General features: G+C 39.7%; 1 protein-coding gene across 8 annotated transcripts in view; it reads right to left on the bottom strand.

Annotated features, from left to right (window-relative positions):
• CNTN4 (contactin 4) overlaps window positions 1–14,624 on the bottom strand; it is a 657,694-nt gene that overhangs the window by 118,424 nt on the left and 524,646 nt on the right. For all 8 annotated transcript variants that reach the window (XM_038410564.2, XM_038410563.2, XM_038410561.2 and 5 more), the window contains 2 exons: window positions 14,185–14,369; window positions 320–456 (listed from right to left, as the gene is read on the bottom strand). In XM_038410564.2, coding sequence (XP_038266492.1) covers window positions 320–456; window positions 14,185–14,369 — 322 coding nt within the window. The remainder of the gene's footprint in view (window positions 1–319; window positions 457–14,184; window positions 14,370–14,624) is intronic.

Here is a 14,624-nt window from a genome sequence, read left to right as displayed (position 1 = left end):
CTTCATATACCCTGTTTTCCCTAATATAAATCTTTTCTGAACCTGTCCTGAAGCCTTCCCCATCATCCTACAGAAAGTAAGGGACTATTTTTCTTTGATACAGGAACTCAATGTCATATAATGGCATTGACCCATGAAGGTAGAAAATATGCTCTAACTTGAATTTTAAGGCTCAATCACTGTTTGCACTTCTATTTCAAAGGCAGTGAACTATGCAGACATGAGAAAGCTGCCAAATCAGCAGAATCCTTATAGAACATTCTGCAAAAGGCCACCTCGTTCAAAGAACAAAGTCATTAGACTTCAGCAATGTTCTTACCCGAGGCATCAATGGCTCACCATCCTTTAGCCAGCTGTATGAAGGCTTTGGTCTCCCATTTGCTTTACACTCCCAAAAGATGCTTTCTTCTATAGCATTGTGAGCATCACTTATTTTCTGAATCCAGTTAGGTGGTGCTGCAGTGCAGAAAGTAATGATAAAACCACATGTTTGTAAACAAGAGTCTATTTTCTAGATGCCAGCAAACTCCCCAAATAGCTTTCCTCAAAGAATCACATATTTAATACCATTGGATTCGCTTTGGGGATTTTTTCCCTAGGGGTCCAATTCTGCTCCTTTTGAAGTTAATGGGAACAGTATCAGGACCTCGTTTCCCAACTTTTATTTTTAATATAAGTATTAAATAAAAAAAAATTGCATCTTCAGAAATGAAGTACTTCAGCACATGAGAAGTGCCATTGAAATAAATGGGACTGCTGGCATGCTTGAAGTTAGTGCTTTCCTGATGTTTTCATGAACTGGGCCTCAGTGGCCTGCGGGATCGCAGCTCTCGATCAAAACCCTTTGAGCTTTGGGAGTGTTAGGAACCAAATTCAAGCACTATTCAGATCTAAGTTCAGATCCTAATACCACATCTTGGCCCCTTGCTAATTTAGGGACAGATCCTGCAAAACCCGAGCTACTCGTGAATAAAGGATACATGTGTAGAAAAAAGCATTTCATGTCAATAAGAGTTCAGAGGATTGGGACCTTAATACAGTAGCGTTTAAAGTACTGACTTCACATACTTAATCTTCTAAATAGATCTCTGTGAAAACTGGCATTTGTTGTTTGCAGGTGTCTGAAAACCTTTTTCTAGTTTTGTGTTAGGTAGGTTTCCACACCCTTATATTATCCTTACTCAAAACTGAGAGCAAATTTCTGCTGTAACTCTCAAGTTTTCCTGGAAACCACTGAGTTTATGCTATCTCCATAAAACGACATTGACATAGGTTTGTCTCTAGTCCACTGCACAAAACCCCATTGAACGTTTCAAAAAACTCAGTCTGAGCTTCAGGACTGTACTAAAGTCAGATGTGTTTCAGGTTTTTCTTAAAGGTAGATTTGCCCTACTTTAAAATAACAAACACAACCTGAAAAGATTTAAAAAAATATTACCAGCAGAGGTCTCCAAGAACCTGAATAATATTTTTCAATACTTTCCCTCGATAATCAGATAAAACAATTAGGATTTCTCAAACAAAAGACAACAGCTTTATAAATCCCGTTTAGCCTGAGATGAGGGATCAGAGAAAGGTTTGAAAGAATAGATGAACAAAACAAACTTGATAACAAACACCAAATGTTAAATTGAATGGAAACGTGACATCACTACGCTTTAAATACTGAGGTGTCCATCTTTATATGTTCCTGCTGATAGACCCAAGAAACCTCAAAGAGCTGGGATGCTTTTTTAGTATTCTGCCTGGGGAATTAGTTTCAGCTGATGTTGCTGTTCATGACAGATATGCACCTAATTCCACATGTGCCACATTGAATATTTCCCCTCCCACTGTGTCTATAAACAACAAATCAAAGGGAAAAAAACACAGAAATTTGCATAGAATTTTAAATACACCACAGAAATACTCAGTGGGGATTACAAAAGCAGAAAGGCAAACTTAATATGGTGAAACAATGTTAATGTAGAACTTAAACAGACCTCACAACCAAAAATGGAGAGGTGGACATGGCTTAAGCCTTCCTACCTTTCCTACTGTTATACTTTAGGCTTGTTCATTACATGCATCCCAAGAGTCATAAAAAGGGGAGGTCATGAAACATAGCAAGATGGGTGGCAATTGCTAGCACTGTATTGAATAAGACATGAAGTAATGAGTTCCGGCACACATTCCTTCTCTCAGTGCAACAAGTTCCAAGATTTAATGCTATCTGCAAGTTAGAGCTGACTGCACAATTTGTCCACATGGCTACTATTACTATTAGCATCTAACTCATAACTTTGAAGAAAGCCTTAGGATACCCTTTGTTACGAAAGGAGCTCTATAAAACCTCCTTTTTGTTTTGTTCATTTCCCATAAAACCCCCAAGTTGCTCTTTTTAAAAAAATAGACAAAATAATCAAATGAAGAAAATCTACATAATCTGGACAGTGTGTTCTGTGGCATAGTTATATTGGAATGGCATATATAAATTGGTTCAGGTGAAATTATAAGAACTCAAATTCTATAATAGATGAGATTTTAGATCTTTCTTTTTCCTTTTGTGGCTATCAATCTAACATTCCTTGCATAAGCAAAGATTTCACCCATGCAAATGGCAACTTTTTGCCTGTCCAATTCTGGACTGAAGGACTGAGCCAGTGTTTATGAACTGGAAGGAGCAATCAGATCCCTATGTTTAGAACATTCCAGTCTTTATTTTATTCAGCTTACAAAATCTTAAATCCTAATGCAAATAATTGCATCGAGACTCAAACTTCTGATGCTGGAAATGATCCAAGCAGCTACAGAAGCTATTCATTTCAACCTCTTGTACAGCACCTGTGAGCCACAGACTTAAACGTATCCCAGTGTTCATCCATTCTAGTTATGTGAACTGGTTAAACTTTTTAACCTAATGCTATTTACGATGCAGACAGCTATCATGAAAGCTTAGTAGGTCAATAATAAATCTCAGTGACAACAGCAGGGCCCATTGTATCACAGGAATGCAGTTCTGTGGTTCTCTTTGGGAGACATTCCTAATTAGCAAAAAGAAAAGGAGTACTTGTGGCACCTTAGAGACTAACAAATTTATTAGAGCATAAGCTTTCGTGAGCTACAGCTCACTTCATCGGATGCATTTGGAAGCTGTAGCTCACGAAAGCTTATGCTCTAATAAATTTGTTAGTCTCTAAGGTGCCACAAGTACTCCTTTTCTTTTTGCGAATACAGACTAACACGGCTGCTACTCTGAAACCTGATTCCTAATTAGGTCAAACTCTCCATTGAACCACTTATTCTAGAGAACACAAGACATTCTCCTAATTTAGTTTTATGTAAAACACCAGGGCTGGTTTATGAAGTAGGTGTGTTTGAGCCATCAGCACCAGCTACCATAATATAATGAAATTTTGACATCCTCCCATTGGGGATCATACAAAGAAGCAGTAAAGTGATACAAAGCTTCAAGCAGGCTAATAATAAAAAAAAAGGTGTAAGGCCAGGTGTGCATTACACACTTTTAACATCATAGCTATGTAGGTCTGGGGTGTGATGAGGTGTGATTTATGACTGACACGGCTGTGCTGGCAACAGCTGCTAGTTTAAAGGCAGCTATATTGAAAAAGCTGCTTCTTTGTTGGTAGAGCTCTTCCAGACCCCTGAAAACTCCCGAAGGAAAAAGCTAGGTCATTAGACATCATAAAAGCAGCATGGAAGCTAATTTAAGAATAATATTAACATCACAAGAAACTGGCATATGTCACATCTATGAGAGAAAGGAAAAAAAGGCAAGAAAAAATACAAAAACGGTTGAATGGATACGAGTATTCTTTAAAGAAAAGAAATCCATCTCAAGTGATGAAATCAGGGCCTGGAGCTCAGTCTCTGGCAGCTACAATGTAAAGTAGAGATTAAGGGACACATTTCCAAAAGCCCTGCTTACCTTTTACCACTTTCAAAGGTTTAAAGATTTAGTTTAGGTCATTTAGACAGCTAAGTGAGTAACTATACTCAGATTAGGGCTGCCAACTTGGTAATATTTAAAAACCAGACACTCCAGCAGCAGTGCTGGACCCTCCCTTGTCCCGCCTCTTCCTCCCGAGGCCTGACCCCTGCCCTGCCTCTTCTCCGAAGACCCCACCCTTGCCCCGCCTCTTCTCCCAAGGCCCCACTTTTATCCATGCATCTTCCCCCCTCTTTCCCCTCACTTGCTGCTTTTCCCTGCCCAACTCAGGAGGGACTCGCCTGCTTTGCCGGGGTTGGGAGCTACAGCTGCCTGACACAGGTAGGAGGTGGCCTTAGCTGAGTAGGGGCTGGAGTGGGTGATGGAGTGGCCACCTTGCCTCCCCCATCCATGGTAACTGGACTCTGGGTGTTCTGGCAGTAGAGTTGACTGGACACTGTCCGGTCCCTTTTTGACCAGACTTTCCGGTCAAAAGCTAGGTACCTGGTCACCTTAATCCAAATAAGTGCAAATATAGTCTGGCACTTATATATCTAAATAGCCTAAGCTGTTTTTGCAATTATTGCACAAATTGCAAGTGCCAAAAAGGAGACCCAGCTAAGGCTGGACCTGCACTAAAAGGGTTAAAAACAAGTTTGAAGATGAAATAGACAAAACTAGCAAAGATGTGTCTGGAGCAAAAGAGGAACTAATACACATATTGTTAGATTCACAATTGCTATATATAGACTTCAGTGGAGCTAAGCCAATTTATAGCAGCAGAGGACCTGGCCTAGGCTGTGTAATTCATCATGAACAGCAGATACTCTACTGAAGGGCTAGAAGACTATTGTTGTATCTATTCTTTATGAAGACGCTGAAAGTGAACCTGGGAATCAGAGCACAGAGCCGAACACTAGTACTAACTAAAACAATTGAAAAAAATAATTAACAATAAAGCATTTTTTTGTTCTGAAGCACTACATAGTGAATGATGTTTGTCCCCTATGAGGGACAATTAAGCACACGTTATATGGGACAAAGAAGAACGTAGTCTCACTAATTCATACATCCCTAATCTGTTAGAATTCTTAGTGGCCATGTGAAGGCAGATGACAAGCTGTTTCCTTTTCTCTACCCTCAATAAAAAACAAATGATAATCCATTTATCTAACAAAGCTGTGCAACTTCAGGAGGTTCATGGGCTTGAATGCTGTATCCTCATCACCTACCCTTCAGCTGTTTGTGTCTGGAGAAAGTAACCCATTCTGGAAAGGGATTGTCTTTTCTCTGTTTGTACAGCACCAGCACAATCCTGACTGGGGCCTTTTGGTCAATACTATAATATCACAGAAGTAGAAGTAGTAGTTTACCGCTGGGGGCTGCAGGAAGCGGTGCGGGCCGAGGGATGTGCTGGCCGCTGCTTCCCGCAGCCCCCATCGGCCTGGAGCGGTGAACCACAGCCAGTGGGAGCTGTGATTGGCCAAACATGTGGACGTGGCAGGTAAACAAACCAGCCCAGCCTGCCGGGGGCTTACCGATCCCTGCATTTGACATTATGTTGTCTAGTTATACCAGCCTATTTCCTGTTTCATAAAACATTTTGTACAATTTCATATTTTCTTTTTTTGCCTTTTGTAATGGCACTGATAGTCATGTGTTACAGACTCAGTATACCTTTATAAAGGGAAGCATTATGCTTGAAGTTTTTGCTATTTACTCACTTATGCACCAGACTGCAGATACTGCAAGAATCTGTGGGAATTTGGAATGTCTTATGATTATCATTCAAACTCTTATTTTTAACTAATAAACTATACTAAATATCATACTGATTTTATTGTATTTTAGACAAACAGTATTTTATTTCACCTCAAGTCTTTTTGGACTTTAAAAAAATAGCCTATGATTTCAAGCCCCAGCCCTACAAAGACTTACTGCACCTGGTTCTTGGTACACCTCTCTGGCAGTGTAAAAGGGACTTAGAAGCAGGTATAATATAATTTACATTTAAGGCTGCTTTACATTGCCAGAGTGGTATAAAGTGGCCTTAGCATAAGTGAGACTCAGGTCTTTGGATTACAGTAGGAATACTCATGTGTGTAAAGGATTAAGGAACTATACTGGCAATCAGGAGAGTTGGGGTCACTGCCCAGCTTTGCCACCAACTTTCTGAATGACATTGGGCAAGTCAATTAATCTCTCTGTTCCTCAGGTTCCCATCTGTATAATTAGGAGAGTAAGGCTATGTCTACACTAGCACTTTTGTCGGTATAACTTATGTCCCTTAGGGTTGTGAAAAAACACCTCTCTGAGCGACATAAGTTACACCGACAGAAGCGCTGGTGTGGACAGCCTTATGTTGGCAGGAGATGCTCTCCCACTAGCATAGCCACAGTTCTTCATTGGGTATGGTTTAATTATGTTGATGGGTGAGCTCTCTCCTGTCGGCATAAAGTGGCTAAAATGGAGATCTTACAGTAGCGCAGTGGCATAAGTACAGCTATGCCACTGTGAAGTCTCTACTGTAGACATAACTTAACACTCCCTTTGTCTGTCATGCACATTCAGGCCCCCAGACTTGCAAGCATTTACTTAAATTAACTTAACTTTATTCACATTGAAGCTAATAGGCCTACACATGTGCTTAAGTTAAGGATATGCATAAGGGTCTGCAGGATTATGGCTTTCATTTGTAAGTTCTCTGAGAAAGGGGCAGTCTATAAAGAACAGTATTACCCTACAATTGTATTGTATTACCCTACAATAACTGTTGTTATTCCTCATGTCATCAGTGTGGATTCCATTATAGGAGTGCATGTACCTTATGCTCACAAAATTGGAGTCTTTTTACCACCAGGGTCACATATATGCCCCAAGCCTCCCAGTGCTCCCATATGAGGGCATAAAGGATGATGCAGGGCCCTCAGATCCCTCACAATCCAAAGACCATGTCACTGAGAGCACTGAAAAGTGGGGATGGAGGATGATCATGGAATCTGCATTAACAACAATCTCTGTAACCCAAGCACACCCCAGTGGCCAGAGGTCACTCTACAGCACCCTGCCTCAACTACCTACACTCTTCAGGATCCTTTAAAAAACTCAGTTTAAAGGTAGTTCAAACAATCCCCTCCTAAGATCCTATTTATTGAGTTCTCAGGCACATATGGGCCCTCTGGGCCTCAAACCCACTTCAGTATCAAAATAACGCTTTCAAACATAGAACACAAACTCACACATAGTCTTCATCCCACTTTCAATTAGGCACAAACCCAGCTCCCTGAGGGACTGCCTTTCTGCTTCTCCCGCAGCATCTCCTGCCTAGAAATCATCCTCCTTCACAGGTCTTCCCAGCTGACCCTTTGGAGTCTCTCCCCAGCTTGGGAAGGATCTCTCTCATTGCCTCAAGAGCTTTCTGCACTCTTTCCTGCTTCTTGAGCTTTCCCCTGCTGACTCAGAGACTTTCTGTTCCCTGCAGTGTGTAAAATATAGCCAGAGTTTCCTGGGGCTCCCACCTTCACTGCAACCTCCTGCTCCTTTTTGTACTGGAATTACCTGATTCCTCTCAGGTGGAGATCAACCTGTAATGGAGGTTGGCTTATCCCCAGCCTCTCCAGCCCATGAGGCAAGCCACCCTGTTTCAATCTCAAAGAACCACAGTTACTGTAGGGCGGAGGTGGGCAAACTACGGCCCGCGGGCCACATCCTGTCCGTGGGACCCTCCTGCCCGGTCCCTGAGTTCCTGGCCTGGGAGGCTAGTCCCCAGCTGCTCCCATGATGCTCCCCCTCCCCCGCTGCCAGCGCAATGCTCCGGGTGGCGGGGCTCTGAAATGCCTAACTCACTTTTGAAAATGATTTAGGCTCTTAAGTCACTTTTGGGTAAATTTTTAAAAAGCACGTAGTCTCACTGAATGTCAATAGGGTTTAGGTGCTCAAGTGCTAACATCACTTTTTAAAAATGGGAGTTGGCACTTTTGAAAATTGATTTCACTTGGAAAAGGCCTTTTAAAGACATCATGTAGCCATTTGTTTTCTATAGTTTACATTATTTGCTATCCATGAAAACTTGTTTTACATGGAACTTGTAAAAGAGGTGCATGGCAAAGCTGAGAGCATTTGCTCAGCTGCCATGGGGCCAGTTCATACTGGAACAGCTTACTGGGATGTTTGCCATGTGGAGGATGACATTTTGTTCTCAAAATGGCGTCCTCCACACAGCGTGACCTCAAACTACACGGAGGATCCAGAGCAAAATGGTGTCTACCGCTCAACATGTGTGTGAGGTCAGAGTGGCGGGGGCATCCTGGTAGTTGTCCATTCAAGACTACACCACAGAGTGGAAGTAAAAATCAGAGCTGAAAACATGTTTTGCACCTTGAATAGTCATAGCTTCATAGATTCCAAGGCCAGAAGTGACCCTGTGATATCTAGTCTGACCTCTGGCAAAACACAGGCCATATAACTTCCCCCAAATACTTCCTTTTGAACTAGAGCATCCGATTTAAAAAAAACATTCAGTCTTCATTTTAAGATTGCCAGTGATAAAGCATCCACCATGACTCTTACTAAACTGTTCCAATGGTTAATTACCTTCACTGTTAAAATATTACACCTTATTACTAGTCAAAAATTGTCTAGCTTCAACTTCCAGACATCGGATTGTGTAATACCTTTGTCTGATAGATTGAAGAACCTATTATCAAATACTTGTAGATACTTACAGACTGGTACTCACCCCCTAACCTTATCTTTGTTAAGCTAAATAGATTCAGCTCCTTGAGTCAAAGATTTAAAGAGTAGTTACCAAGAGTTTACTGTCAAACTAGGAAGATGTATCTAATAGGTTCCCTCGAGGTTGTGTCCAGGGTGCTGTACTAATCAATATATTCATTAATGACTTGGGTAATAGGGTATGCTTACAAAATTTGTGGATGGCACCAAGCGGGTGGGATTGCATACACTTTGGAGGACAGGATTAGAATTCAAAATGACCTTGATAACATGGAGAGTTGGTCAGAAATACAAAATGGGGAATAATTTGCTAAGTGGTAGTACTGTAGAAAAAGATCTGGGGGTTACAGTGGATCACAATTTGAATATGAGCCAACAATGTGATGCAGTTGCAAAAAAGAGAAATATCAAGCGTAAGTGTATTAATAGGACTGTCATATCAAAAACATGGGAAGTTATTGTTCTTCTCTACTAAGCATTGGTTAAGCCTCAACTGGATCATCACACTTTAAGAAAGATGAGGACATATTGGAGAGGGTCCAGTGGAGAGCAAGAACAATGATAAAAGGTTTAGGAAACATGACCTATGAGGAAAGGTTAAAAGAATTAGGTATGTTTAATTTTAAGAAAAGAAGATTGAGGGGGGCTGTTATAAAGAAGATGGTGATCAATTGTTCTCCATGTCCACTGACCAGAGGAAAAGACCTTAATCTGCAGCAATAGAGATTTAGGTTAGATATTAGGAAAACTTTCTAATTATAAGGATATATACGTACTAGAATAGGTCACTAAGGGAGGTTGTGGAAATGGAATCCTTGTCACTGGGGGGTTTTAAGAACAGATTAGAAAAACACCTGTCAGGGATAGTCTAGATTTACTTGTTCCTGCCTCAGTATTGGGGACTAGAGCAGATGACCTCTCCAGGTCAACTTCCAGTCTTATGATTCTATGATAAGCCCTTTTGGGTTATTAAAACACATTTTGTTTGCTTGTGTTCCACTTACCAGGCGATCCAAATCGTTGTGGCAATCCAAATCACTGTGTATCAGTGACCTGTCCTCTTCATTATTAACCACTCTCCCAATGTTTGTGTAATCTGAAAAGTTTATCTGTGATGATTTTATGTTTTCTTTTAGGTCACTGATAAAAATGTTAACTAGCAGAGGGCCAAGAACCAACCCCTGCAGGACTCCATCAGACACATTCCTACTCAATGATGATTCCTTGTTTACATAAACTTTGAGACCTATCAGTTAGCCAGCTTTTAATCCCTTTAATTGTAGCATGTTAATTTTGTAGTGTTCTTGTTTTTTAATCAAAATGTCATGCGATATGGAAGTCTAAGTATATTACGCCAGCACTATTATCTGTATCCACCAAAGGTAATAGCATTGGTGTAATATACTTAGACTTCTGCCATTTATAGAGCTTGCTAATAACTGATTTTTAAGTTTGCTGGCAATTCTAAAAATAAAAAAAATTGTTTCAGATCAACGCAAAACTGAAATCTTTACAAATAGAAAAACAGAAAAAATATTGTTTTATTTTTTAAGCAGTTTTTAACTTTTAAAAAAATAATATTGAAGTAAATTCTAAAACAAAAAGCCATTCTGAATCAAAAATTCAAAAATTTCTTTTAAGAAATGTTAAAAAACAAAACACTGACTTTTTCATTTTTTTTTTTTTTGGTTTTTTCGACCCAATTCGTCAAAACTGGCACAAACTTAGGGCACATTTCAATGTCACTGAATAGCGTTTTTTGTTGAAAACAGTTTCAGCTAAAAAATTATGCCCAGCTCTAGTCATTTACATTTCTACAAAAGGAATGTAACGTGAGTATAAAATGCTACGATGTGGTAGCATTTTGCTCCCAGTATGTGCAAGACAGGGGAGAATCAGGCTCACTGATTTCAGTAGAATTATAGCAGGGATGTAGTTGGCCCATTTTTCCTAGGAATGTTTTTAATCACAGTAGTTGAAAAGGCATCACCATTTTTTTTTGTGTTCTCCCATCAGTCTGTGTCCATTAGTTGTCTCCTGTTTTATATTTAGACTATAAGCTCTTTGGGACAGAGACTGCTTTTTGTTCTGTGTTTGTACAATGCAGTTCTGGCTCATGACTGTGCATCCCAGGAGCCATGGCAAATAATAAAAAAATAATAATAAATAAAAAAGTTTTCTTGATGCCGGTTTTGTGAAAGGAAAAGCAGCTCTCTCTTAGAATTAGCGCAGAAGAGTCTCCTTGGAAAACCCTAGAAGTGTTGGGTTTTTACCTCTGCATAAGATATAAATCTTTGCTTCATATAAGGTTATCAAGTTTAAAATTTCTGAGCCATCAGATTAAAAATGGAATTCAGGTTAAAGTGAATACTTCATAAATGTTTTTGGATCAAAACATATTGCTCTGACTTCTGAGGAATCTTACTTCCAAGTTCAATCAGTTCAATGAGAAAGCAGAAGCTAGAAGCCAATCCAAATGATATGGAAATAATGCATTCCTACCATTTGGGAGCCCTGGATCTGGTAATAGGCTCAAGTTTAAAGGCTCACTGCATTGCAGAGGGAATTTGCACACCTTCTTCAGCAGCAGAAGTTCAAACTAGATCTTGTTATGAAAGCTCATTTTTTCAGCTCAATAGGGAGCAGATTGCAAAGCCAGGTATACCATACATACCTGTGACTGCTACTGTGGTGTTGTATGGATAAGCAACACATAAGGGCTAAAAAAAAAAAAAAAAGAGAGGTACATCTCCAAACTTAATTCACTTGTATTCAAGAGTTAATCTCAAACACAAAACGCCTGGTTAGGTATTGTGTGTGTGTGTTATGATAGCCTCTTATGGTAAAAAAACAAGGAAAGCAATGTTTAAGTCAGGGTTTGTCATATACTTTTGGTCGAGAAATACAAGTACTTATAATAATATTAATCTGGTACATTTTCTAATAATGAAGTAGGACAGCTGGATAACAGGAATGCATGCCTTTGGAAAACAACAACACAACATATTTTAGTGTCTCAAAACAGAGAAATCTATGGAAGAATACATCTGTCATGTTTAATTATTCTTTCCTTCAGCAATGAGAATGCCAAACAACTTTGGTGTCACTGATATGCTAACAAAGGGAAAAGTCACACAAAAGAATAAACACTAATACAAGAGTGAAACACAATAAAGGTCAGCCTTTCCTGACAACTTTCTGAAGCACCAAAAGTGGTTGACAAAGGAGGTATGCCTGGGTTATCTACAGCAAGCAGGCAAATTTGAATTTCATTTTCTTTTTTTCCACCTGTTCACAGATGTAGATAACTCAGTTTAAAAGAGTAACACTGTTAGAGCCAGATTTTAATCTCTGAGGGCATGCATTGCGATAGAACATTTCCCTGAGCAATGCGGCAAGTAAGTGACAAGTCTGATTCTCCATATCAAATACTCCGGAGCGTTCCTCTTTTTAGGCTGCGAACGTTTGTCCCACTAGAAACAACTTGAAAAGCTGTAACAACCTTAGTTATATTTCCATAAAGATATAACATTTCCCATCTTTAAAAAGAAAAAGGATTAAAGGAATATGCTTTCATTCATTCATGCACCACTTATATGAGGTATTTACATGAAGTTGCTTTCAGGATGAAATTTTTAGCCTTTGTATGAAACTCAGGGTCAAGTTTCAGGGCCTATGTTGTGAAAACCGCCTACATTTTCAACATTAAATGGGTGCCAACAAAAAAAGGTATCCTTGAAAATTGGAAAGATTATGCCAGCCTCAAAATGACACTACTGAGGATATATATATATATATATATATATATATATATATATATATATATAAATTGAATATCTTCCAAATAAAAAGTGGAATTTGCACTGGTCACTGGTAACAGAGAAACAGTTCTGGAGACTGAATTCCTCTATTTGCCCAGAGAAATGGTAGGAGCAATGGCAGCAGTAGAACAAGCTTCCCAGCATTGCACTGCAATGTGCTTCAACCCTGACCTGGAGGAACAGGGTTTTAGGGATAAGCGGGTAGCTCAGTCTCCATCATCCCATAAAATCCTCACCTTCTCTGCCAAGACTGCTGATAAGTATGACAATTGACAGCAATTGTGGTTGTGGCTTTTGTGATGTGGACAATTGTCCACTGGGAATTGGATTGAGGTCACCAAATTCATGATGCTTACTTCTTATAATCTAACAAAGGTTGTGCCAGCAATGCAGTGGAGACATGCTGTACTGTCTTGGTGGGGAACATACATTTGGTCTTGAGTTCAATCCAGTCTCCCAGGCTGATAGAGCTCTGCACTCTAAAGAATAACTGTGCTCAGTACCAGTGCAGAGAGAGAATATTGGGTCATGCTTGAACAACTGTTCCCTCAGTGGAGGACACCAATGTTCTCCAGAAGAAGCTGTGTCTGGAAATAGAGTGGTAACTATGACACAGGGATTTTTTAAGCTTGTTGGGAGTAAAGCAAGGACAACTCTCTGTGTATGTGTGCTGGTGTGTGTGTGTGTGTGCGCACACTTGCATATTCTGCAGGTTCCAAAAAAATAACCAAAATGAAAATAAACCCAAAACCATGAACATTTTTAGCCAGTGCTTTCTTACCTTTAAAAAACACATCATGATTTGCCCTTGTATCCAAAATGAGCAAATCCAATGTAACTTAGACCAGCTCAAACTTTGCAATTGCAAGCTCAGTTCATTTCCTAAAGGCTGACACAATTTGGGGCTGAGTTTCCAATAGATGATCATGTATCTGCAGACACTTCTATTAGGATTAGAGGCACCAATACAAGCTTAATCGGAGGCCCATGTAGGGTGACCAGACAGCAAGTGTGAAAAATCGGGATGGTGGTGGGGGGTATTAGGAGCCTATGTAAGAAAAAGACCCAAAAATCGGGACTGTCCCTATAAAATCGGAACATCTGGTCACCTTAGGCGCATGCATTTGAAATTTTACCTTGATATCATGCTCAGATCAATACTCATGATTTGACTCTAACAAGAGTAGATACAGACAGTCTTTGGAGTGGAAAGGATTAGTCAAGCACTGACTTGGTTAATCACCAACAGTTTTCAGTCTTCGTAGTGTTACCACCAAAACTCCTTCTAAAAACAGCCCTTAACTAGTTAAGAGCAATTACCAATGATTAATGAAGGGCAGCACACTGCTCTCATAATAAATCACAAATCATAACCACCAGAATGCCTCACAGGAGTGTTAGGTTTGCAGCTATTTGTAGGGAAAGTCAAATAATTGCTTTACAATCACTTTCTGTGTGTTACCATGCCAGTCTGCTTTCCACAATGCATGTTTTCATTTCCCCTCACTTCTTAGTCACAATCAATATGCTCTACTCATAAAGATTTTATTTTATTTCAAATTGTACGTGTAGAGCGCTACTGCTGGCAAAATAAAATAATAAAAAAAACCATAAAAAAACCCCAATGACATCCTGACAAAATGTTTACAACACATTGCTTGTGCTGCAATAAAAAAACAGGAAAGTTGTCATGCTGCTTACCATAAAATGTAAGCTGCCCTCGTGCCATGTTCTTTCCTCTCACATTTTCAGCCACACACTCATACAGACCAGAATCTTCCTGCTGAAAGTTTGGGATTTCGAGAACTCCACTCGATTTTTGTCTCCTGGCTTTCCTGGGTATTTGTTTACCATCTGATCTTCTCCAACTAATAGTAGGAACTGGGCTGATAATAAGAATAAAGCAAAAGAGCCTCATAGTAAAAGCTACATCCCGTTACTGGGTTATTAATTCATATTTTAAAAAGTAGAACCAGTAGAAGTTCTGTTTCCCTAAAAGCAATAGTTTTGTTCATATACTAAGTATAGTGTGCAATGAATCCAAACTGCAAGCAACAGACACAATCCCTAGATAAACCTCTCCCCACCTTCCCTTCTGACTTTGGGAATCAGGTCTTGAACTTTGATCCATTGACTCCAAA

The sequence above is a fragment of the Dermochelys coriacea genome, chromosome 7 (genome assembly GCF_009764565.3).
Source record: "Dermochelys coriacea isolate rDerCor1 chromosome 7, rDerCor1.pri.v4, whole genome shotgun sequence".
NCBI classification, from domain to species: Eukaryota; Metazoa; Chordata; order Testudines; family Dermochelyidae; genus Dermochelys; species Dermochelys coriacea.
Note: the sequence above shows the minus strand (reverse complement) of the source record. Positions and strands in the feature narration are given on the sequence as shown.